Here is a 26,347-nt window from a genome sequence, read left to right as displayed (position 1 = left end):
CATTGGTTTTATCTTCCATGGAGTTTCATTTGTAATGTGCCTGAAAGGTTGCCATGTCAATAATTCTGAAGGCTAGGTGGGCAGCAGAGATGAAAGCTTCTGCAGAACCCCCCATTATTCTCTTTCCTTGACCCTAATGTCTTGGTTACCTCTTACTGCCATGATTTTTAAATTTAATAGTCTTCAGCAATGTGAATTGTAGAAAGATAGTTGCAATTACATTCCTTTTGTCTAGGTCACAGTGTAACTGTGGAGAATAATTATTTTCATTCATGATGTAGCTAGTCTGGACTGAAGTAAGTAGTACACCATTTATAAATCTGTGAGCCATGAAAAGTTCATCAACTGCCAGAGTGCAGTTGTCAGATTAAAAACGTGAGTGCAAAGAAGTGAACAATATCTTTCTTTAGTGGTCCAAGATCAGCTAATATGATGGGTATGTGTCAGGGTCCTGAGTGCATTAATAGACCTTAATGGCACTGACCAGCCTTGGGTGGCCCTGGCCTCCTGCACAGTGGCGACTGGGGCTCCAGTCCCTGCCTGAGCTACACTGCAGGAGTGGTGGTCCTCCAGCTTTAGTGAGTGAGGACTGGACCCTAACACTGTTCATGTGTTTGTAATCCACTCTAATACATAGGTCTGTAAATTTTAGTTATACCACAATATAATCTGCTAGACTTGGTATAATTGTTGAATAAGAAATGTCTTTGTTAAATCAGAAAGTAACAAAGCTGCTGTTTTGGTTTTTTGGTTTTTTTTTTAACCTGTCAGAGGGTGTTTTGCATGTGCTGGGGAACAAGTATGGAGCTACCACACTGGTTATCTATCCATCAGTGGCTTTAAAGCATTTTTTTCCTATGTCTTAGTACAGCTGTTGGCTTGGCAAAGAAAGTGTCTTGTCTTGAACGAAGCACAAAATGTACTTGATGGGGGGGGGGGGGGAAGGTGAAATTGAGACAAATTGTTGACAGTTGTCACGAAGCTTTTTGTCTGAATGTACCAAAGACTATCGGCTCAAATTATGTATAAACAGATTTAATTGGGAGAGACCTTCCGTTAAAAATACACTTGGTATCAGTTATAGGACAAATAATTTGCCATAGGGAGGCAGCTGCATTTCTGCTTTCCTTACAGTGTAGGCAGGTTGCATCTGGCTATGTGAGCAGTACAGAAATTCCATGCAAATGTATGAAGAACTGTAGAAGAAAATTACTTATCTTATTGCCTGAGAGCTTAGAAAATAAAAAGGGACAGACAGTCTTTTTAGAAATAGCGTTTGTAGCTCACAAGTTAAAGTACAGTATTTATAGTAGTCCAGCTTCTTGTAGCAAATTCTGAAATTCAACTGTTATTTAAATTACCACATAATCTTCACTTCTTACTATACCTAAAAAGCCTTGAAGTCATGCATATGTGTACTTAATTGATGTGCTGTAGGGAAACTGAAGTTAGCATGGTTTTACTGATATTGCAAATATGTCTTTAGGTATTCAAAACTGCCACTCATTAGGGGTGGAGTTTTTTTGTCATTTTTTTTGTTGTTGGTGGTGGGGGTTTTTGTGTTTTGTGATTTTTTGGGTTTTTTTTGAGATGTACATACAAAGAGCATATCTTCTGTTCGCAGATGGGGACAGAAAAATTAATTGTCCTAGTGAAAAGTTGAAGGTGTTGGAGTAAAGCCTGGCATTCCTGTCTCATATCTGTTCTGCTTTGGTATCTGGCTGCCTAGGCTATCCTGCCAGATTGAACTGTGAAATGTGTGGCCGTTGCAAATTTTATAGCTAGTCATACATTTCAGGAGTTTGTGTGTGTTAAATGCAGGAAAAGCCTTACAAAATAATACATGGTTTCTAGAGGGAGAGTATGGGTATGTTTTGTTTTAATGAGATGTACATTGTACCTATCTCAGCCTCTCAATCACTTTATGAGCATTATGAACCTCAGTCATTTGAGCTGAGTGCTGATCCTGAGCTGTTTCTGGGTGTGGGAGGTAATCCTGCTGATGGCTTTAGTTTTCTGCTAGTTTCCTCCTGACTTGCCCTTTACAGAATCACAGAATAGCGGAGGTCGGAAGGGAGACCGTCCAGTCCAAGCCCTGGCTATAGCAGGGTCACCCAGAGCCAGTTGCCCAGGACTATATCCAATCAGGTTTTGCATAGCTCCTCAGACAGAGACTCCACAACCTCCCTGGGCAACCAGTGCCAGTGTTTGACCGCCCTCACAGTAATAAAAGAAATTGTAAAAATTTGTTGGTTTTTTTTCTTGTGTTCAGATGGAATTTCATGTGTTTCAATTTGTTCCCGTTACCTCTTGCCCTGTCAGTAGGCACAGCTGAGATGGGTCTGGCTTCCTCTTCGCTCCCTCCCACCAGGTGTTCAGACACACACTGATGAGACTCCCCTGCCTCAAACAGGCCAAAACTCAGAGCTGTAGAACAAGAATATCCTATTTAAAAAGAAAGGCATGACACTGTGAAGGCTGTGACTTTCAGGTGTGGTAGAAGTGCATGGTGTGGAGGTTATTTTGCAAACTTAACATTGCTGGTGAAAAGTCATTCTGTAATTATAAATGACTGGAGGAATAGTCAGGAAACAATGCAGGAGAATGTGTTCAGTTACCTGGTACATAAGTGCTAGATCTTGGCATGCTTACAAGAACTGTGTTCCTTATTAAATTTTACAACATTAGTAAGTATGATTGCTGAGGCAAGTGGGTCAGGCTTTTCTACACCAGAGGAGGGAAGTTGCTCCAGGGAATTCCCTGGCAGCAGTTCTCTCCTAAAACACGTGTGAGAGTGATGTGGGTGCACTGGCACTGAAATCGGTGTCTTCGTTGGCATGCCCTGGTGTCTTGTGCTCCAGGAAGCTGGGGTTATAGTTGATGTTTAAAAAAGTGCATGGATCTAGTGTAAAACACAGTTGGTTTTGTGTGATGTCTACTATTTGAGGATTTGAAATGCATTTTTCTTATGAACGTGCCTCCTTTTGGACAGTGGTCTGCGACACAGGAATCTAAACATTACATTTCACTGCACTGGGATATGTTGAGGTTCTCCTGAAACTGTGAGATTTGTGGTGGCTCTTGTTGCCTTTGGATTAATTATTAATTATTTGAGTTGAACTTACAGTAAATATGATCATCTGGCCAAGCATATTTTGCCTTATAATTTAACCACTTCTAGTAATATGGCAAATAAAGGAGTGGAACTTATCTTGAAGTAATGGGGACTGCTGTCTGGGTTAAAGCCTGAATGGTTTATAGGGAACTTTTTTTTTCCTTTTTTTAAATAACAGAACTTAAGCCCATTACAAATTAAGTTCTTAATTTAAAAAAATAAAATTTACATTAAGATTTTATTATTACATTGACTTTGGAAAAATAATATGACACTGTGTTTCAATTTGCTTAATTTATGAATGAGCCAATTGGGAAAATATTCTCTACCGAGAAAATGATGTCTCTGCAATACTTAGAATACCTTGTAAATTTTCACTTCATCTGAGATTTAGCAGTTCTTTCATTCCTTTTTTCACTTAATATAATTTAATATTTGTTGAATATTGTACATTTTTTAAATCTTCTGTCTGTGTAACCAGTTTTCCTACCTTAGCAAGTACTTTCAGTGCATATTGTACATGAGGCCTTTATAAAATCACAGGTTCAAGCAAACAAGGTTTCTGACGTACTTTGTAAGAAGACGGCAGTCATTCCTCAATAGGACATTTGTCAAATGCCTTTCTTGATAGCATGCGTTCTTTGTTACTGTTTTTTTTTCCTAAAGAGGCAGGACTAGCACTTCACAATTTCTGAATAAAAGAAAATAAGTTACATGATAACTGTTTCTAGCCGTGTGTTTGAATTTTTTTCCTAGGAATTTTTTTAGGCATAGTATGTGTCTAATAAGATGGATCTTTTGATTGTATGGAGAGAGTATCTCTCTCGTCTTCAGTTCTGTCAGATATTCCACCTGGAAGAGCTGATGAGTTTCCAGTAGACCTTTTAGCGAGTTGAGTGCCAGCTTACTGTATGATTTTTTAGTTACTATTCTGATTTTGACCAAATTAAATGTCGTGCCAGTGTTGTTTTGGGCTTAGTGGCTTTATGAAACTGTGGCCTACCTTTTAAACTATTTTTTTCCTCATTTTGCAAAGGTCATTATGTTTAAAAGGATATTCTTCCAAGTTTTACTCATGCTTTTGGGTACAATTGTATCACCGTCAATCATTTCACAGAAATTTCTCTTGGTTTCTAGTGTATAAGTTTAGCTTGTATTATGTTGGCAGTGGCTTTCTGTAGAGCCATGGGTTTGGTGAGTTTTAGCCTCACTTTGCAAAATAAACTGATGTTTATAAAGTTCTTTCCTTCCAAGGTTGGTGAGATGGCTTTTTAAAAATTTATTGTGAAGCTGCATTTCATACTCTAAATCCAGAAAAGGCACAATACTTGAGTTCTGCTGAGTTTGAGTATAATTAAATCTGTTCAAAGTACTTCTGTGAATAACCTTCTTAATTAATCATCCTATTGTTTGCTGACAGCAAGTGCATTGAAGAGGGTGGTAAGGTAGGAGATTATTTGCAGACTAGAACAGGATTACTTTTATGCCTATGCATTTTTCGTTCTTCATATGTGTGGTTGGAAGTTGTCTATCTTTCCAAACCATATGGGCTAAGTCTTGATTTTTACTTTTGTTGTCAGGCCTTTCATGAGTACAACTGTGAATGTAGGTTGTTTGCTTAAAATCGGATGGCCTGCACCTTGATTATTTGGTTGTGGATAAACAAATGCTGATAGAAGCAAGATTTTATTTCCTGGTAAGATAATTTGAAAGATAGCTCATCCTTCCTTTTTAAGACAACGTTTCCTCTTCCTCTTGTCTTGTGGCTCTAGGTTAAGGTTTAAAGGAGTAAGATATAATTAAGCTGCTTTTCTTCACTTGTAAGCTACTATCAGGGTCCTCACCTTCTCCATCAGCTTAAAGATTTTGTTTCTACAGGATCACGAGAGAGCAGAGAATCAGTGCACATAGAATGGTATTTTTAAGACTAATGGCAACTTCATATGTTTTTTTCTGCTTTTTGGTGCTTCATGGACTGCTGCATTGTAATGTGCATAGGTCACTGCCTAAATACACACAGATGAAGCTAGTGTGGGATACCAAGGCCATGTGGAGTAAGTGGTGTATTTTCAGATGAAGCGTGTGATAGTGGTGTTCTGGGGTCTGCGTGAGCTACCTCTCTGTCTCTGGGAGGAGAGGTAAAGCAAATCCCGGATTTGTTAGTGTCAAGTGGCTTGGGATCTGCTGATATGGAGAGTCACCAGTTTCTTTTACCATATCATGAAATCATACAGGACCAATTTAGAAATCTCTTTTTGTAAAAAGAAAATTGTTGCAGGCAGGTGTAGGAAACACTATTGCCTTGCTTGTTCTGCCTGCAGCTTGCTTTGAATTTGTTCTGCTTCAAAGGATATGGCAAATTCCCCCTTTCCTCAGTTTGATAAAACTGGTGCCTAAACATACAGAATTCGATTGATCAGGATATGTTACTAATCAGTAAGTCTGACTTACAGTATCATGCTGACAGTGTTACTTTATAGATTCTGAACTTACAGGTGATAAGGATATAGAGTTGTCTGTTGGCTTTAATACCTCAGGAGGATGGTCGTTGATGTTGAGTTTTTTAGTCAGTGTAATCTTAGACCTTCAGTGATTCTTTCAGGGCAGCTTTAAACAACTCCAAATAAAGAGGAGTAGTACCAAGTGATAGTAGGGAGAAACAATTTGAATTGAAGAGGCGGTACTTCAATTAAGATGTAGTCCTTTAGGTTACTCTTTCAGAAAGCTGAATCCAAACCTCACGCAACAGCAATCAAAATGTGAGCTTGCAATACTGTAATTCTAATTTAGTAAATTAATTGGAAGACTAGAAACTTTTACAGTTTTTATTCTTCTTGCTGTCCAGTCTCTCAAAACTTGTTTTAGTTCTCTGGAAGAAGGCAAACATGCCAAAGTTGCACAGGAATGTTTATAAACTACATGCTACTAATATTTAAGCAAAATTTGAGCCAGGAGTTGAAAAGCAGGAATGTTGCATGCAGACTTGCTTACTTGCAAGAGGATGAACTGCAGAGTACATCTTGAGAGGACTTTATCCCAGCTTGGTTGTTATGATTTCTGAAGCATGATTCCTTGTCCTCCAGCAGTTGTCTTTATCAGTAAAAACCATTGAGACATTTTAGACATTTGTCTTAAGTATTTAATATTCAAATTTAAGGCAGTTGTGGTAGTCTTCACTTTACTAGATCCTTAGTTAGAGCCTAATTCTGCAAATTTGTCAGTATGAGTTGTCGCTTGGAAACAAATTATGCTGATGCCGTCTACATCTAAGGGGAGAAAAAACTGTTGGTCAGCATTTCTCTCCAGTGCTGCTCCTTAATTGATTTCTGCACAGGACTTGCTTTTGGAGATTTTTTTTAATGTTCTTAATCTCTAAAGTAGTTTAGCTGACTTGGGTACCTTTTTCTAAGATGCAGAATTGCCTTTAGATATTATTTTTGTTTTCATCCATCCTTTGAAAGTTTGAATCTATTTTATAAACATCTGTAATGTCATCAGTAAACAAGGAAATTACTGCTTGTTTACACATTTAATTACCCTATGTGCCTTGACAAATTAGAATGTTCTTAATTCTGTTTTGAAAAAATTAAAACTCACTTTTGATGTTTTTCATAAATATGAGATTATTAGTTGGGTTTTTTGATGCAAGTTTTTTTTAAGCCTTTCTACTCCCTGTTTTCTTGAGTGTTCTCTTAATGATGTGTTAGCTTTTGTAACACCAACAATTATTTGTGTGCTGAAGTCCTGTAATTGCTTGTCTATTTTTGTTGGGCTGCTAGAATTAATTACATACATTTTACTCTATAGATTTTGCTTTCTGCACCAGAGAGTGTTCAGATTAGTTGGAGAAGATGTAAGGTGGCCTGTAGTGTTTGTTACCAGACAGCGACAAGAGCATGAAGTAGACTCAGTGTTTACATCCTCAGTATTTATGAGCCTATATATCATATGCTAGTGGTTTAAGGCAAAATAATTTGGGTTTTTTGGTTTTGACTTTTTTAATACCAGTCACATATTCCTTAACATATGCAAATAATTGTTGCTGGAGTTTTACAAGGTAGAAATGGAGGCTGACTTTGCCTTTTCTTCATGGCAATTTAATTGGTACCCAAACTGCTTTGCTTTTGGGTGGGTGTGTGTTTGGTTGAGTTTTTATTATTATTATTTGTATTTTTTACTAATCTAATGAAAATTATATTGGTAATTCTCCTTTTTTTGGAATTGTAGAGTGAGTGAAGCTGACAGGAGAACTTTTTGGTTATCTGTTGCTTCAGTTGGAAACATTAAAAATAATCTAAAAAATAATGCATAAAGGTTTACAAGATACTGATGTCTTAAAGTCTTAAAAAAGATACATGAACCTAAAATGGTTCGTTTTAAATGAGAATGGCAACAAGTAATTTTCTCCACATCTTACATTTAGGATATTTGTCCAAAATTGTTTTTTGTTTTTTGCATAGTCACTGAGGACACACTAGTTTTTCAGATCTGAAAGAAATGAAAAAGAAATATGCTATGTTTCAGTAAGGGGCATGCAGCTGCCATCCTGGCAACATGCAGTTTGTTGGATGTTTCCTGCAAAATGTATTTCCATCGTGACAGCTTTATAGACACATGTGCACTTCTCAGTAGTTTTTATAGCAGTTTCAGCTCTGTGCCACGTTTAATCCAACCATGACTTCCTTATCCTTGGCTGACCAGTGAAGAGTCCTGTTTAACACAAGTTGAACATTGTTACTCTTTGTTTGCTGGTTCAGCTGTAAGGTCACATTGGCAGGTAAGTTTTGGGACTAAAAGATAGTATATTAAATTTATTTTGTGGTAGTGCTTGTGTATTAAATTTATTTTGTGGTAGTGCTTGTGCTCCATCAGGCAAGTTCACATTCAGCTAGGTGCTGTAGAAACCAGACTAGGTTTAAAGGTTGTGCGTAACCGGTGGATGTGACAGGCAAGCGGATGAGGAGGAGATGTGAAGGAGAATGACTGCGTTTTGCAGTTGTGATAGGGCTTGATTTTCGTGTTGTTGCAGATTACTGTTTTCTGTTGTGTTTAATGAGGTGTTGGAAGGTTTAAAAAATTTGGTTGGAACTTCCACCACTCATGCAAGGTAATACGAGAAAACACATTAAGTTATTGGCAAACTTAGTGCACTGATTCATCTGTTTAGCATATGAAAAATGACTTTTTTTGGTCGTTAGTCCTTTTCTAACTGTTTTCTTGTAACCTGCACTTTGTGGGTAGCACAAATCAACAACCAGGTGGTTTTACGAGAAGGCAAAAAATGGAGGGGGTTAACATGAGACGTGTTGGGCACTTTTGGTTCTCACTGAAGATGAGTGGAATTGATGTGTAGCGAAGGCAGTGTTCATGGCTGTGTGGAGCTAACCGGTCGCATTGACATCATACCCAGGCCCTACAGGTCACAGCTGAGGTGTACTGGAGTAGTCTCCGCAGGTTGTGCTTCTGCCTCATCTGTACCACATCTCGTCTGAGTATGAAAACAGGACTTCAGTCTGCACAACTTTCAAGAGGGCAGCTTTTAGAATTATTAAAATCATTCTTTAAGAGGAGAGATGTTTGCCTAATATAGTTACAATTGGAAGATGTTACTGCAGCATGAGAAAAAGAAAATGTGTTCCTGTAGTTAGAGCTCTTTGGATATTGATTTATTGTGAAAATGAAGACGTTAAGGAACTGTTTTGCAATGCGTAACTTGTGAAATATCTGATTGGTATTTCTCTTTTGCAGAACCAAACTGAAGAACCATGAATATGAAACTTTAGATCAGTTGGAGGCTGATCTGAACTTGATGTTTGAAAATGCCAAGCGCTACAATGTTCCCAATTCTGCCATCTATAAAAGAGTACTGAAAATGCAGCAGGTTATGCAGGTATGTGGAGTAGAACAATCAAAAGGATATAACTTCACACATGAATTTATTTCCCCAATGAATATTTTTCCAAATAATTTTTAACTAGACCTGGATTTGCAGTAGTATTTTCTTGCTTAGGGGGAAGTATGGGAATGAAGAGCATCATAGAGTGATTCTTCTTCAGCACATCTGCTGTCTTCTGTGATTTCTTTTGGTCGCTTTTATTCCTTACTATGACTCTTAACCCAATTAAGTTGTGAGATTGATGATGTGGGGTTTTTTAGGGTTTGCAGGTAATTGGAGGATGCTAAAACACTTCAGATTTCATGAAGTGTTCCGGCTAAGTGCTGCAGTCTGAAATGGCATTGTTTTCACATTGGTTCCTCAAAAATTTTTCTGACAGTTAAAAAGAATTATACTGCTATTTTATGTCAGCCAACTTATATTAAATAAATCACTGGAAATATTTTGATGGTGGTGTAGTTGCATCTTTCTTTGTGCATCTGATCTGTTCTCATGTTTAATACTGTTCCAGAAATGTCCAGCAGTGAGTTTGACTTTAGGGATTTGTTCTTTTTTCAGGCAAAGAAGAAGGAGCTTGCTAGGAGAGATGACATTGAGGATGGGGACAGTATGATTTCTTCTGCTACATCTGATACTGGAAGCTCAAAAAGGAAAAGGTATGCACTTCTGTAGTTCCTGCAGACCATGACATTGCTACATCTTTTATTTGTTGAAGAGACTATTAAGCCATGTTTTTTAGCATTTGTGTAAGGATTTGTAATTCTGAAACTTAACCTCGTTAAGTGTTGGTTCTAATTAATTCAAAACTATTTGCTGACTTTATTTTCCTTTTTTGGCCTATTAGTTGGCAGTTGTCAACATAATTTCAGTTCAGTAAGTGGCATGGACACTGTAGTTGCACTGACTTGGGTAATTTTGTCAGTGGATTTCAGGATTTTTATTTGTGTGTGTTTTTTTGTTTTTGTTTTTTTTGCCTGGTGTGTGGACTGTCTTCACAGGTTGTTAGCAATTATTGCCTCTTTTCTACTACTTCTCCAGTATATGACTCTTTATGTAGTTTGGATAGCAATTTCAGAATATAATTAAAATTAACACTATAGTTGAATGCATTTTTAAAAAGTTTATAGTAGTACTCTACAAATATTTTTATTTGGTGAAGTCTTCTGGCATAAACATTTTCATTTTCCATGACCTGAACTCTGCTTGAGGAGTTTTCATCATTAATGTTAGAGGACTGCTTCTCTCTCCCTTCTGAATTTGCACTCTTGGGTTACTTACCTGTCAGCCGCTGGGCCGAAGAGGGTATCTGACAAATAGATAAACTGAGTATAATAGGTTGATTATTCTGGATACTGTAATGTAAACAAAATTCACAATGATTTAGAATACACTCTTTTAGTGACCAATAATGATGGTTTATGGAAAGTATTCTTTAACAGTGATAGCTGTTGTGTAATTAATATTAGTGATGCATTTCACTCCAACAAGGGATAGTTTCTCTAGCCTGCCTCATGGTATAATTTGAAATAAGTTCCAGCTTCTGATAATATTATTGTAATAGTAGCGACTGCCAGTGTAAAACTGTACTTCAGCATCTTTCTTTGGTGTTGCTTATGACCTTCAGTTTCCTGTATTTTTAGTTCTTTGTTTTCTCAAAGTAACAGCAGTTGTGGGGGGAGGAAGGGAATGAAATAGAGCATCAACAAAGATTCACTTAAGAGCAATCAAGTAAGTGCAACAATGTATACTCATAAAAAATCTGCAGAGAGAAAATGTTAACATGGATTTAGGAGGTGGTACAGTCTAGGGATGCTGGGAAGAAGAAATGTAGTGGAACAATAAGACAGACCACAGTACCAAATGAAGATCAGGAAGGAACAAATTGCAGAAATTGCTGGTTTTATGATCTTCAGATTCAAAGAGGAGTACTAACCTAATCGAGCAAGTCAAACTGTCATCAGTGTCCTTTTAACCCTATGTTCCTTTTGATCATCTTGTGCAAGAGAATACTGAAATGCTTAAAAGAAAAAAATCTGTCAGGTCTTGTCATCTAAGAACAGTAAAAGAGAAAAAATTGTGTTCATAGGTAAAGGAAATCAAAATGGTTTTATTTTCTTCGTGCCTGAAGAGAACCTGAAAATGCTTTTGATGTTGTCAGTTCAGTGCTTGTTGTCAGTTTCACTTGCTGAATGATAGGAAGTAAAAGAAGATTGTAAATGCTGCTGATAGCAGAAGTGAAGCACTGAGAGGAATTCCAAAATGTTACTGAAAAAGGAAACTAATAACCCAGGCAAAATTCATCCCGTTGGAAAAATAATAGTGACATGGAAGAAAGTTGTTTGAATGTCCTCTTTTATGTATCAGATGCATGACCTGAATCTTGACTATTGGCAGGCCTTTTACTATTTCTGCTTTGGTTTTGCTTTACCTACTTTCATTGAACTAAATGTTGAAACTTGGAAACATGTTAAAATCTGGAATTGGGAAGCATGTCTCTGTTCTGGAATTGCATCTACTAGTGTGAACCACTAACTAGCAGTTTCCAAAAGTGAAGATAATGCAGAAAAAAAAGTTTTTAACCTATAGCAGATACATTTTGAATTTTCTCACATGTTGTGACATTAATTTTCAGTAGTTATTTTGCTGACCTCACCAAGGAGCAAGAGGTATCCGAGGCATGAGGCTATGCTGGATTAGGTATATTTTAAATGTAGGAGGAAAAGATCCAGATGATGGAAAATCTGTGATGCAGTTTGGTTTCTAGCAAATTGTACAGTGATGTTTTGCATATTCTGCAAATGAAGATAGTTTTTGTTGTTGTTGTTGTTTTTACAGATAATATAGTCAAAGTTATATCTACTTGAAAAAGTCTTACAGAGATTGCAATTTGGAAGCTGTTTTAAAAGTGCTTTGTAGAGCGTGCATTTCTAAGAGTGCCACGGTATCTGAGCTGAGATTACACAGTATTAACATAAGCTTTCCTCTCCCATATCTGATTTGCTTATAGATCATGTAGTATATGTACAGGGAGCCACGCGTAACTGTTTTCCTGATAAGCTGTGTCTTGGTTGTGCTGTCAGATTTCTTGAGACAACCATAATAGCTACACATAGGATGACTATAAAGTTTGTGATGATAGCATGTACGTGGCCATTTTCTACCTGGTTTTGCAGTTTTGGTGAGCTTTATTGACTTGTATCTTCATATGACTGTGTTTGACAGATATTTAAGCAATTCAGACCCTTCTTTCTACTGCATTCTTGATGTCCTTATTTTCTTGTATCTGATACTGAAGAAGATACAGAATTACTCTGAGATAAATAGCTCAAGCTTTGATATTCTGTATTGAGCAGAGGTAGTCATGAAGATACTGTCTGAGGGGTTTTTCCCTGTTTGCACTAGATCTTGCGGTCTTGGATTCAGATGCCTAGTCCTGACTGATCTGTTTTCTCTGCAGCTGGAAAGTGCTTAGAGCTCCTTTTGACCTTTGCACTTTTGAAAACTAGTTATTTGTTTTGTTCTGTAGAACACTTAAGGTGAATGAGAGAAAAATCATATCTTAAAGTTGGTTTCCTGTTTATTTAGCAGACTGCTGGTTATGATGCTGTCATTATTTGCAAATGGACCTATGTTTCTAGTACACTGTCTTAATGTTGAACTTCTTGTCTGTGTGTTTAGGTGGTTGTGGTTGTTTTTTTGTGGTGGAGGATAATGTCGTTTTGATATTAGTGTTGGAAGTGGCGAAAAGAGCCCCTGACATTTATTCTTTTCCTTTTTGTTCTTCTCCTTAACCTAACAGTAAAAAGAATATACGAAAGCAACGAATGAAGATCTTATACAATGCAGTTCTGGAAGCTCGAGAACCGGGCACAGGCAGACGGCTCTGTGATCTGTTTATGGTTAAGCCATCCAAAAAGGACTATCCAGACTATTATAAAATTATCTTGGAGCCAATGGACTTGAAAATGATAGAACACAACATCCGCAATGATAAGTACACAGGAGAAGAAGCCATGATTGAAGACATGAAGCTCATGTTCCGAAATGCAAGGCATTATAATGAGGAAGGCTCCCAGGTACTGTTTTGATTCTGCAGTCACGCTTAACCTCTCTGCTTCTTTGCAGACATATAAGTTATGTTAGGATGGTTTAGCTCTGACTATTACTCACATTATTTATGATAATTGTTTATTCAACTAAAATAGAAATATGACTTTTTCTTTCTGCTGATGTTTTAAATTCTGTCTTCGTCTATAGTTGTATAAACATGAAATGCAACATGCTCCTTTGCGAAGGTTAGACTTATTTCCTGTTAGCTAAACTTGTTCCTCCACTACAAAGAATGTCAGCTGAATGTTTCCTAGTATGTTTTAAAAAAATAAGCTGGTTACTAAATTCTCATTATTCATCCTCAGTTAATCACGTGAAGGTATTTGCACAGCGAACAGTCATCAGCATGTGATTTGGAGCTCAGAACCTCTGAGAAGGGATGTCTTAGTTGGAAGGAAACCAGCTTTGTTTTCATGGAAGTGGAGAGTGTGGAAGATCAGACTAGAAGACCTGACTTGTTTAGCCTAGCAAAAGGAGTCTGAAAGGACTTTTTTTTCATTTACAAATATATGGTAGGGTGTTTCTATATTGTGATGTTTCTCAGCCAGCAAGCATGATGTTGTGGAACAGAGTTGGTGATAAGAAACCTCCAGCTATTTCTAATGAGGAACTTGATCAGCTACTGTACAGGACTTTATGATGAGGTTGTGTTCACCGGGGTTGGATTTGAAGACCCAGGAGGACTGTTCTAGTCCTTTGTACCTTGATGGAATCACAATAGTTCAAGAGATCTTTCATTGCTCAGCAGAATGGTTTGATGAGGAAGTTGATAAGACAACTGCACCTTGCTGTTTTGCAGTCTTTGGAATAGAAATGCAGCTTAATTGGATAATTTATTCAAGATTTATATATCCCTGATTTAGATGGTGTTCATCAGTTCTGCTTACCTGTATAAGTCTAGTAAAGGTGTATGTTTAAGAAATAAGCCCTTCTTTTTAATCAAGTACTTGGTTTTGCATTCAGCTTTTTCAATCTAACATTTAAATGTTTCTTGGGGGCTAGTTCTAAACTAGTCTAAACACAGTAAACCTTGTTTTGTTTTGTTTTTTGATTACTTTACTGATTAATAGGTATACAATGATGCCCATATGCTGGAAAAGATCCTTAAAGAAAAAAGGAAAGAACTGGGACCCTTAGCTGAAGATGATGATGTTGCATCCCCTAAACTAAAGCTAAGTAAGGCAACCTTGTACATTGCTGTCTCATTTCAACACTTACAAAAGCGCAACAATACTGATTAACAGATCTTCCTTTTAGAATAGAAGACATGATCTGCAAATTTACACTGACATGCAAAGCAGAATTATATTTTCAAAGTCACGACAGCAATGGTGTGTTTATATGTGCATATAATAGAACTTAGTTGTTGCGTATAGCGTTTTCTAAGAAAAGTAACTTATAATGAAGAAAGAAAACTTAGGAATGGTTGGAATGACTGGCATTTAGTCATGCGGTGTTATCCAAATGTTAGATGCTGCATTATGTGTTCAGTAAGACTTCATTAGCACACTTAATGTGTGCTACTGGGATTGCTTACAAGTCAGGTGTTTCTCAAACTTAGTAAAGCTCTTAATTTCCCTGGTCAAATGTCTGGGATTTCCACAGAATGATAAAAGAAATGTGAGCTTTATTTGGAAAATTATTGAAAGCCATGAAAAACATACAAGTGAAATTTCCAACATCTGTTCCTAGAGCTGTTGCCCTTACAAACTAGGTTTTTTACTACTCAAATCTTATGTCCCCTTAATATGTGTTCAGAACTTAGCAAACTGAGAAGGATAAAATTGCACAGAAAGGCTTAAAGAAATAACTGCACGCAGCCCTCTTGAAAATAGAAATGTGCAGCTCTTAGGTAAGGTACAGGTAGTAGAGAATTCACAGGCAGAGACTATACAGTACGGTAACAGAGATCCTGAATTAATCAAAAAGCTAATCTGGTTGATAATCCCATGGGAGGCCTTATTTTACATTTTATCCGTAATAATCCACTCTAATTTGGCATAAACCTGTCAGAAAGGAATCTGATAGTATTTAGAATGCTTAATTTTAGTGATAGCAAAAACCCTGTGATGACTGGATTTTTAACAGCTGTAGAGAGAAATTCGTGTAGAGCTAGTAAGACCAAATTGAATTTAGAGGAGTTTATTAATAACATTAGGTACAAAAAGATGTTTTCCATGCTTAAGTCTGAAGAGATCTTCACCAGGTGGACCACGTAGTAACATATGATTCTGTGTTTGCCAAAAATAACATTTTAAAAAAAAGTATTCATAGAATTATGAAAAATAAAGGAAGCTGCAACTTGGAAAGGGCTCCATGTTGTGAGTCTTCTGCTCATACCATAAAGTGGTTCTTCAATAAACAATTCTCCAATGGAAAGGAGATGGACAAAGAAGTGTGCAAGCTCTGTTTTTGTAATGATTTTTTTTTTCTTTTTGTCTGCTTAGGTAGAAAAAGTGGGATTTCTCCTAAAAAATCGAAATACATGACTCCAATGCAACAGAAATTGAATGAGGTGTATGAAGCAGTTAAGAATTACACGGATAAACGAGGCAGGCGACTGAGCGCCATCTTCTTGAGGCTGCCATCTCGGTCTGAACTTCCTGACTATTATGTAACCATTAAGAAGCCCGTTGACATGGAAAAGATCAGAAGTCATATGATGGCAAATAAATACCAGGATATTGATTCCATGGTAGAGGACTTTGTAATGATGTTCAATAACGCTTGCACATACAATGAGCCAGAATCTTTGATTTATAAAGATGCCCTGGTCCTGCACAAAGTTTTGCTTGAAACTCGGAGAGAAATAGAAGGAGATGAGGATTCTCATGTGCCCAATGTCACTTTGCTAATTCAGGAACTTATCCATAACCTTTTTGTATCGGTTATGAGCCACCAGGATGATGAGGGCAGATGCTACAGCGACTCCTTAGCTGAGATTCCTGCTGTTGATCCCAACTTCCCAAATAAACCTCCTCTGACTTTTGATATTATCCGAAAAAATGTTGAAAATAATCGCTATAGAAGATTGGACTTGTTCCAGGAGAATATGTTTGAGGTACTGGAGAGGGCAAGGAGAATGAACAGGTGAGCGAAGCCATATTTTTCAGGTATCCTTTGTCTTATCACGTGAGTTTTGCATGTTAACGTTAAACAAAGGCTGAAGTTTTTTTAAGGTGTTTGCTTTCCTTGATATGGGTGTTTAGAAAACTAAATCTCAAAAGCTCTATCGGGTCTTCAGTGGAATGTATGCTTTCATTGAAAAACAAGGAAAAAGTTAGATTTCTGCCATGAGATAATTTTGATGTTAATCTTCCAAAGGCACACCTCATGAAAACCACGTTTGTGCTAACTTTCAAATTGAAAAAAACAAAGAGAAGGAGCTGTTCGCTAACTGCTTGACTAGTGGATTACTCTTTTGGAGCAATCACAGTTGTATGAATTATGATAATATTGTGCAAAAACTATGAACTATGAACACTTGCAACTTCTTGAATTAGATAGAGTACTTGGAGATGTGCAGGTGAGATTGTGACTCTGAAGGAGAGGAGGTAAAAAACGATATTAAAACATCTACTAACGAGTATGAGTAATTAAAATAAGTCAGTTTTGTTAATAATACTGTTTTTAGTTAAGTTTTCAGAAGTTAACAGAGTGTAGAGGTCCAGTGGCAAGTAGTTTTGGTCACAACTTGTTACCTTTGATTTTTCTGGTGTTTTAGGACTGATGTATACAAAAATACTGTTTTGAGTAAACTATAATACAAACTGACAGCAGAATAGCAGGTGGAGCATGACTTGCTAGTGTCTGCTGCTGTTTATTATGAGTAAGCACAGAAATCTATTGGTAGAGTGAAGCTTTAGTTTTATCACTAAGTGTGGTGATTGATGGGTATGTGTTTAGAATCCTGTTTGACTGCACAAACTATGTTTCTGCTCTGTTGTACGTATTTTTGGACAGGACTGATTCAGAGATTTACGAAGATGCGGTCGAACTTCAGCAGTTCTTTATTAAAATTCGAGATGAACTTTGTAAGAATGGAGAGATTCTTCTGTCACCTGCTCTCAGCTATACCACCAAGCATCTTCACAATGATGTGGAAAAGGAAAAGAAGGAAAAGCTGCCCAAAGAAATAGAGGAGGATAAGCTCAAAAGAGAGGAGGAGAAGAGAGGTAGCTACTTTCTTTTCATTAATTTTAGATGTATTAATTGAAAACTGTACCTATGCATATGATGTATGCTCTGCTGTTGCTGCAGCTTTGCCTACTGAAGGGACCTTAGTAGTCTGGTTGTCCACCAAGGATCCTTATCAGCCAGGCCAGATGGCTTTTAAGAAAGAGATATAGGTAGATACTAACCTTATGTAAACTCCATTTAGTCAGAACACATTGGGGTACCAGTAGTCTTATTTCAAGGATATTATAAAAGAAAACAATAGTTTCTTACTATAGCTTTCTGCTGATAATAAACCTAGCAATGACTGTTCCAATTGACCTTTTAGTCGTTTCCTTTTTGACAAATACTGGTTTCTTGATGTGCTCATGGTGTTGTCTCTGATCATGCTTTTAACACTGCCAAAGAAATGGTATTTAAGTAAGCCTTTTGCATTTCTTACTTGGCTACTGTGAGTGTAAAGAGGAACGGGCTTGCACTATATTGTAGGGCAAGAAACCTACTGTGAAAGTCCTTTGTGTTTCACAGTTCCTGGCTCTTACTGTCCATATAATTGTTGTGGAGCATGTCTAGGGGAATGAATAAAGCTCTGTGATTGCTCCTTTCCACAGATGGGAGCAGAGCTGTTAGCTCTTTGTCCTTGAATTGTCTTTCTAACATGGTTCATCTTCCCACATAGCACTGATGTCAGCAGCAGTAAAGTCTGGTTGCTCCAACCAGACTCAGTATTATAAGGGGACAATAGCTGTGATGCCCTTCTTCTGTCTTCCTTTCAGAGCTAAAAACCCCAAAGAAAGCAAAACGTGGCTTTCTGAAGGGTTCTGAGCTCAGTGCTCTCGTTGAGTTCCTCTTCACTCACTGGGAGGGCTCAATAAAATTTAACTGAAGAAGGGAAACCCAACCTTCAGCAGCACCAGTAGTAGAAAGACTAGCAGCACAAAACATGCTTAAACCCTTCCTTCACACTGGAAGTCAGTGACAGAGGGACGCATCAGGTGTCACGTGGCATTTCTGCACGTGGCACTTCTGCACTCAGCAAAGGGTGAGGGCATTCATATCAGTAATCTTGGCTAACATGGAAATGTGGCATGACTAACATTTATTTTTCCCTTCTTGAAATAAGAAGCTGAAAAGAGTGAAGATTCTTCTGGATCATCTGGGCTGTCAAGCTTGCATCGGACCTACAGCCAGGATTGCAGCTTCAAGAACAGCATGTACCATGTAGGAGATTATGTGTATGTGGAGCCTGCTGAAGCCAACTTGCAACCTCACATAGTCTGTATTGAGAGGCTGTGGGAAGATTCAGCTGGTAAGGATGTCTTTGCTATAGGAAAACAATATGGTGAAACTTCTTCTTACTACTATTTAAAACTTCTAATTTCAGCTTTTTCTGTGTAGATGTTATTTATTTTATTTACAGAAGTATGTGTGGACTGGTGAGTATTTTTCTTGTTTCTGAGTTTCTTTGTTCCAAAGAATATTACAAATATAAAGTTCTTGAATCAGCACACGCTTTTTTGTTGTCCATCTCTACCTACCCTCAGATTGTAAGCATCCCAGAGAACAGGCTCTTCTAAATGGGATGGGCTCCTTGTAATTTAGGTGCAGAAGAACACATGGGGTTTTTCTGTGCTGAGAAATCTGAGCCAAAGTTGGGCATGTTTAACTGCAAATGTTCCACAGAACAACTCAGTTTCAGAACTTGCCTTTGTTAAATTTCAGAATTGAGCTGAATCTTGCATTTCCTAGGCCAAATCAAGCCACAACAAGTACTATTTTGTTTTTTCTCATCAGTGATGCCTTCTGTTCGCAGCAAGTACTTCTCTTAAGTGTAAGGAAGGCTGGAGATATGGCAAGAGTATCAGATAAGCATGATGCATTCTCAGCAATCCTGGAAACTACAGTTGCTGAGAGCTACAGTGGGGTATAGTGGAGTTAACCATTTTCGTTGCACTTTTTTTTAAAGGGATGGAACAGATATGTTACAAGGCCAGATTAAAAAGACCGTGACACTTAAATTTGGAGAGGAGAAATGTAAGGCAGGATATAATTAAGGTCTGCAAAATCATGAAGTGGGTAGATAAGGTGAATACAGAAATATTATTCAACAAATCCAGCAGTACTAGAGTTAGAGGGCACTCACTGACACTAATAAATCAGATTAAAACACATGAAAGTGTTTGGCTTTTTAATGCAGTGGGTAGTGAGCCTCCTGGCTTCCCCAGGAGCTTGTGGAGGGAGATTATATCAGCAGGTTCAAAAATGGGTGAGACAAGTCCATGTACAACAGGTCTAAACCAAATAAAGGGACTAACCAGCAAATAATAGCCAGATAAAGAGAATAGCTCTCTAACATCCCTAATGCAATGACTGTAGAAGGAGTGGAATGAGTTACGTAGAGTGGCCAAGATCGAATGCGTTCTCCTAATAGCCTGTCCTGGTCACTCAGTTGCATGCAGTGTATTTGGGTTGGCCAGTTGGCATTGGCCAGTTGGATGTTTCTTATGTTCGTTTGTCTGTGATGGAGGAAGTGAATAGCACTTTTTATTCTGGTTCAGTCTACAGATTACAGATTTTCTTTGATTTAGAAAAATAGTACATATTTGTAACTTCTTTATAAATCATTGTTAACAATTTGAATTTGTCACAGCGTAACATGGAAGAAATAGTTCTTAAAAAACTTGAAACCAGTTATCCAAGGTTCTCCAAATAATCAGGTGATTGTTGTGTAGACTTTGAAGCCATTTCAAGGCCTGAAAGTCAAGGTTTATAAATAAGAACTGATTCTTCCTTTATTTTTCTGAGTCAGGTTTTACTGGGGGAAAAACAATTGGCAGGCTTTTTAAGCAACCTAATTTTCCTTACCTGAAACAGTTAAGGAATCTTGTTCTGTTTTAAAAGTTTACTCTCAGTATAAATGACTACATGGTTATTTGATTAATCAATCAGTCTACAGTTGTTTTTTCTTGCTCATGCACTGGAGAATATGCCATTTTACATTTTTTTTTTTTTTTCTCTTTCTTTCTCCCTTCTGTTTGTTTTGTTCTGGTTTTTTTTTAAAGGAGAGAAATGGCTCTACGGTTGTTGGTTTTATCGACCAAATGAAACGTTTCATCTTGCAACACGAAAATTCTTGGAGAAAGAAGTTTTTAAAAGTGACTATTACAATAAAGTTCCTGTTAGCAAAATTTTAGGCAAATGTGTGGTCATGTTTGTCAAGGTGAGAGACTATCCAGACTAACTGGTTAAGCAAATGTTCTCTGCTATTCTCTTGAAGAGCTGTAGGCATTCTAACATAGAGACATTCTACTAATACTTAAATAAAAGAGGACTTGCTCCTGTGTACTGTTTGTATTCTTCATTTGCTTCGTGAGATATGTAGTTCACCCAAGTGATGGTGTTTCCTGGTGCTGGTTGGTTTGTAGAATCATGTGCTTATTAGATAATTAGCTAACTGATTTTTCAGAGCACGTAGTGGAGAAATTGCAGGTAACTTCTTAAAGGTTCCCATAAAAGCATGTAGATTTAGGTTTGGCAAAGAGAGAGGCTTGAATGGCTTGGTAAGAGGATGAGGTCTTTCATCTCTGTCTCAAGTTTGATTCCACATTATCCTTTTGCTGAGGATTTTTGGCTTGTTTGTAACATACCTATCTCAGCCCATTTTTTGAAGGTAGTGTGTTTGTATGGAACAAAGTGGTACAGCTGCTGAGTACATGAATGGGTATCACGGTCACATATCAATGAGTTTGGAGCTTACTTTTCTTTTCTCCCCCCCCGCCGCCCAACTTGGTGATTGTGTCCTCTTTCCAAGTCAAAGCTCAGAAATCTTGTAAAGGTGGTTTTAGGCTGCAGATCTAGCACTTGTTAACATACCATTTTGGTACACAAATAAAACCTAACTTTTCTCACATGACAACCTGTGCTGAATTTAGCCTCTTCTCTAAGGGTGGGATTTCTTGTTTGCTTTTAATTTTTAATGTAACTTGGATGTCAAACTGGAAGAAAAGAACTCAGCAGAAAGGCTTTATTAGTCTGAAAGTGGTTTTGATAGAAACCTAGAAAAAAAACAGGAAACATGAGAGGGAGTTCACTGTGTGTCTTTGGGGGTGTGTGTGTGTTGCTGAAATATTTTATATTTTTTCTTCAATCTGCAGGAATATTTTAAATTGTGTCCTGAAAACTTCAGAGATGAGGATGTCTATGTCTGCGAGTCACGTTATTCTGCAAAGACAAAATCTTTTAAAAAGATTAAACTGTGGACTATGCCTGTAAGCTCTGTAAGATTTGTCCCACGAGACGTGCCCCTGCCTGTGGTCCGTGTTGCTTCTGTGTTTGCTAATACAGACAAAGTAGATGAGGAGAAACACGCTGAAACATTGGAGGACAGTAAGGTGGGAGAAAATATCCTTCATCTTGAAAAGGTATGTAAGATAACAAGTGTAACATCGATTATGTTTGACAGATAAAGAATGACAAAATATGAGCCCTCATGACTTTGGTTTCACTGCATCCAGACACAATAAAATATAAATAAATATAATGTTTCTGTAATAGATTGTATTATACACATTTGTAAATAAATACAAACAAAATCTAAACAGACTAAACAGAAAATAAAGTGTGTACGCATTTGCTAGATTCTACGAATGCTTTCTTGTGATCATGTGAAAGGGTTGGGTTTTTTTTTTACCACTTCAGAAAAGAAAATTACACTTTTACTGTAAAGCTTGCCTTAAGCCTAAAGAATCAGTAGAACTAAAAGTCTAATTTTAGTTCATGTCAATGCTGAAATGCTTTATTATGTAGTGTTTCAGTAAAATGGTCAGTAGCTAGGCAGCAGTAAGCAATACATAATATTCTGTTGTTTGTGACCTATTTATGGTTGATAACTGAGCAGTTTATTGTCGAAATGCTTAAGAATATTTCTGTCCAACATACTGGGTAAATGGTTTATTTTATTGTATTTAGAGTCATAAAAGAAATACATTTAAATAAATGTATTAAATTCAATTAAATTGAATTAAATTTATCTAAAATAAATTTAGAGCCATAAAAAAATAAACTTAGAGTCGTAAAATAAATCCACTTTACATTGAGTTCTGTAACAGAACCTCAGAACAGAATACCCGGCACACTCATTGTCAGCTTTAATCAGACACTTAGTATATATTATTGTATTTATTCACATCATGACAAAAGAAGGAATTATTTCTACCGAGAGAATGAAAACTTGTAGGGTCTTTTCCTTCCACACCTCGGGGAGATAGCTTGTGTTCCCATTGGCTTTCTGAAATCCTCAACTAAAAGGTCAAATGAGGCACAATGTGAGTTTTGACTACAAAGTAAGAAATTAAATAGGGCAAATGGTATGAATTTGCAAGCAATATATGGAGTGTTCATGTTATGGTATATGAGAGTTGAATCATTAAACTTCTGTGTGGGTTAACTTGGCCATATACTCAATTCTTGCCTCTTAAGCATGTTATTGTGCTTTAAAACAAACCATCAAAATAAGCTGACAAGGCTTGGCTTGACCAGTTAACTTTGAAGCAGTAGAACAAAAGAGGACCTGTAGATTACTGTTCTGGCGAAATTACAGCTTTGTGAAATAGGAAAGTTTGCAACATACATGGAGGGTATCTTTGGCTTTGCTGTTTCATTTTTAAATTTCAAGGCCTCTCACTTTCACGTGTACAACTCTGTTTAGTGTTTGCCTATTATTGGTAACATAAAGATAGAGCAGAGTCTTTTACTTGCACCTGGCATCTTTTTATTTATGTGTTTGGTTTTCCTTCTTCCACAAGTTTCTAAATGCACATTCTTCTGCAGGACAAAGAAGATGTTCCGGTAGAAATGTCCAATGGAGAACCTGGTTGCCATTACTTTGAACAGCTCTGCTACAATGATATGTGGCTTAAGGTTGGGGACTGTGTCTTCATAAAATCACATGGGTTAGTGCGACCTCGAGTAGGAAGGTAGGTACAACTTCTTTATTTGCAGTTTGTGTCTACAAAAATAACTTGGACAAAAGACAGGCTTCTTGCAAAAAGTGTGAAAGAGCATGGGAAAAAAATCTGAATGAAGCTAAATGTTACAAGCTCTTAACAGACGGAGGTAGAAGTTTAGCCACCTAATAAAAAGGTGATACAGTTGTACAGTTGGAATAGGCTGTTACTCTGTACTCGTTTTTTTACTGATAGTCTTCCTGAACAACCTAGTGTGTCCAGCTGTCTCATTTAGGAGGGATGGCCTTTCATTTATGTCAGTGGTTTGATTTTCTTTCCAGAATTGAAAAGATGTGGGTGCGAGATGGAGCTGCATATTTCTTTGGTCCAATCTTTATACATCCTGAAGAAACTGAACATGAACCAACTAAAATGTTCTACAAGAAGGAAGTGTTTTTGAGTAACTTGGAGGAGACCTGTCCAATGACTTGCATTTTGGGTAGTTATTAACAACTTTAAATCCAATGGACACTCTCTTTCTTTTCCTGTACAATCTGAAGTGATTTATAGCTATGATTCCAAGTATGGTTTTTTCATATTGAGTGGGGGAGGAGAGATTATTCAGTCCATTTCTAATATGCATTCCTGTCTTGGGGACCTGTAGTGAGAATTTTCACTATAAGGAAGCTTTCTTACAATAAGGGAATTACATACATGATATCAAAGTGAACATTGTCTGCAGCCAGAGAACAGAAAACTCCATTATTCTCGCTTATTAATGTAATTATTCCAGTATGTGTTACCTGGAAAGTTGGTCCAGAAGGAGACTGAAATTTGGTTTGTTACATAAGATGATGACTTGTATATACTTTGTTTTGTAGTTATGATGCTGTGCTAAATATAGTTAACTGACTAGTGATCATGGGGTTTTGTTATTTTGCAGGTTTTCATGTTCTTTAAAAAAATCCAAAAGCTGCATTAGGTTCGTGTAGGTTTCTCATGAGTGGATGAGGGATATCAATTGGTGTATTTTCCATAGTTGTACCAAATACGGGGAATCTTCCAGACTTACGAGACTGGCAAAAACTTGAGTTTCCACACTTTTTGTAAAATGTCTTCAAGTGTGGCTGCCTTCTTACTCAGCTTTTTCATTTCTGCAGGAAAGTGTGTGGTTCTGTCATTCAAAGACTTCCTCTCCTGCAGACCAACAGAAATCTCGGAAAACGATGTTTTTCTTTGTGAGAGCCGCTACAATGAAAGTGACAAACAAATGAAGAAATTTAAAGGGCTGAAGAGGTTTTCACTCTCTGCGAAAGTTGTAGATGATGAAATATACTATTTTAGGTAAAAAGGTGATGGGAATGAGGGGGTCATCTGAGCACTCTTCTGTATTGTGGTGGACTGACTCTGGTTGGCAGCTGAGCCCCCGCCCAGCCACTTGCTCAATCCCCTGCAGCGGGATGGGGGAGAGAATCGGAAGGGCAAAAGGAAGAAAAACTCCTGGGTCAAGATAAAGACAGTTTAATAAGTGAAACAAAGCTGCATGTGTAAACAAAGCAAAATAAGGAATTAATTCACTACTTTCCATCGGCAGGCAGATGTTCAGCTGTTTCCTGGAAAGCAGGGCCTCAGCATGCATAATGGTTACTTGGAAAGACAAATGCCATGACCCTGAATGTCCCCCCTTCCTCCTCCTTTCCCCCAGCTTTTATTGCTGAGCACGATGTCATACGGTATGGAATATCCCTTTGGTCAGTTTGGCTTAGCTGTCCTGGTTGTCTCCCCTCCCAACTTATTGCCCAGCCCCAGCCTGCTTGCTGGAGGGGCAGAGTGGGAAAAAGAAAAGGCCTTGACAATGTGCCAACACTGTTCAGCAGTAACTACGACATCAATGTGTTATCAACACTGTTGTGGTCACAAATCCAAAACACAGCACCATACAGGCTACTATGCAGAAAATTAACTCCATCCCAGCCAGACCCAATACATATATAAAAGTCATATTTGTAGGAGAAGGTGAATTTTGACTCATCAGACTTTTGGGAAGAAGTCCAGATAACATCAGTCTTTTCATGGTCTTAATACCAGTGGATGTTTTCTTTTTCTTCTCCTGACTTTAGGAAAAGTCGTTACATTATCAGATTGGTAAATTCTCTTGGATGTTGTTAAAATACTTAAGTCCTCATTATAGGTAACAAATAGCTTTCCAGTTGGTGTACATTGATATTAATAAAAATATTAAGTTCTAACTTAAGTAAAATGTAAAATCTAAGGAAGATGTGGTGTTAACTGCCTTCTATTGCAGAAATGAAGTATTTGCTGCATTGAAATCCCCTTCTAACTCATAAAAAATAAAAAAAAAAAAAAAATCCTTCAAACAAGTGACTGAAATGAACACTGGCCAGAGACACTGAATGATTTCTGCTCAGTGTCCTGAAAGGAAGCACAAGCACATCCTGATTCACCATTGTTTCCATGTTGTTCAATGATAAGGAAGAAAAGTTGGTTTTCTCTTCAAAAATATCTGCTATCTTCTGTAAAGTATGAGTGTATTTTCATCTGCTTTTTGTCTTCCTCCTCCTCCTTTCAGAAAACCCATAGTTCCTCAGAAGGAACCATCTCCACTACTGGAAAAGAAGATTCAGCAGCTAGAAGCAAAATTTGCTGAGTTGGAAGGAGGTGATGAGGACATGGAAGAGATGGGAGAAGAGGAAGGTGATATGACTGAAACACCTTCTATGCCTCAGCTTCAAACCCCTTTAGCTAGCGAATTGGATATAATGCCTTATACTCCACCACAGGTAAGGATCTTCCTTGAGAAACCTTTAAACGTTTATATTCCACATTCTTTTCCCAACCCAAATAAACAAAGAAACAGTAACATTTTCATATACACAGAATAGATTTATACTTCAGTTTACGAGTCTATGGAATAAGTTATACGGAACAGTTCTGGCATATTCAGTATGATATCCAGGTGATAATATTTAAGTCCATTAAAACATTTTTAAAGGAAATCATTCAGTTGAGGAAAATCTAGGGTACATTTTTGTGTGATATGTTAACGTTATTTCTAATTAGTAGGTTTTCTATGACACTTGTTCA

At 37.4% G+C, this 26,347-nt stretch overlaps 1 protein-coding gene across 20 annotated transcripts in view; it reads left to right on the top strand.

Annotated features, from left to right (window-relative positions):
• The window catches only part of PBRM1 (polybromo 1), a 61,698-nt gene that overhangs the window by 18,737 nt on the left and 16,614 nt on the right, over positions 1-26,347 (top strand). For 13 of the 20 annotated variants that reach the window (XM_050904840.1, XM_050904839.1, XM_050904830.1 and 10 more), the window contains 13 exons: positions 8,864-9,005; positions 9,570-9,667; positions 12,811-13,087; positions 14,192-14,297; positions 15,569-16,211; positions 17,085-17,296; positions 18,421-18,606; positions 20,360-20,517; positions 21,452-21,718; positions 23,127-23,272; positions 23,584-23,741; positions 24,403-24,586; positions 25,833-26,043. In XM_050904840.1, the coding sequence (XP_050760797.1) occupies positions 8,864-9,005; positions 9,570-9,667; positions 12,811-13,087; positions 14,192-14,297; positions 15,569-16,211; positions 17,085-17,296; positions 18,421-18,606; positions 20,360-20,517; positions 21,452-21,718; positions 23,127-23,272; positions 23,584-23,741; positions 24,403-24,586; positions 25,833-26,043 (2,788 nt within the window). Of the gene's footprint in view, positions 1-8,863; positions 9,006-9,569; positions 9,668-12,810; positions 13,088-14,191; positions 14,298-15,568; positions 16,212-17,084; positions 17,297-18,420; positions 18,615-20,359; positions 20,518-21,451; positions 21,719-23,126; positions 23,273-23,583; positions 23,742-24,402; positions 24,587-25,832; positions 26,044-26,347 lie in introns of all 20 variants that reach the window. The other 7 variants (XM_050904832.1, XM_050904846.1, XM_050904834.1 and 4 more) reach the window with 4 other exon arrangements.

This window comes from Gymnogyps californianus, chromosome 13 (assembly GCF_018139145.2).
Source record: "Gymnogyps californianus isolate 813 chromosome 13, ASM1813914v2, whole genome shotgun sequence".
In the NCBI taxonomy this organism is placed as follows: domain Eukaryota; kingdom Metazoa; phylum Chordata; class Aves; order Accipitriformes; family Cathartidae; genus Gymnogyps; species Gymnogyps californianus.
This window is presented reverse-complemented; position numbering and strand designations above follow the sequence as displayed.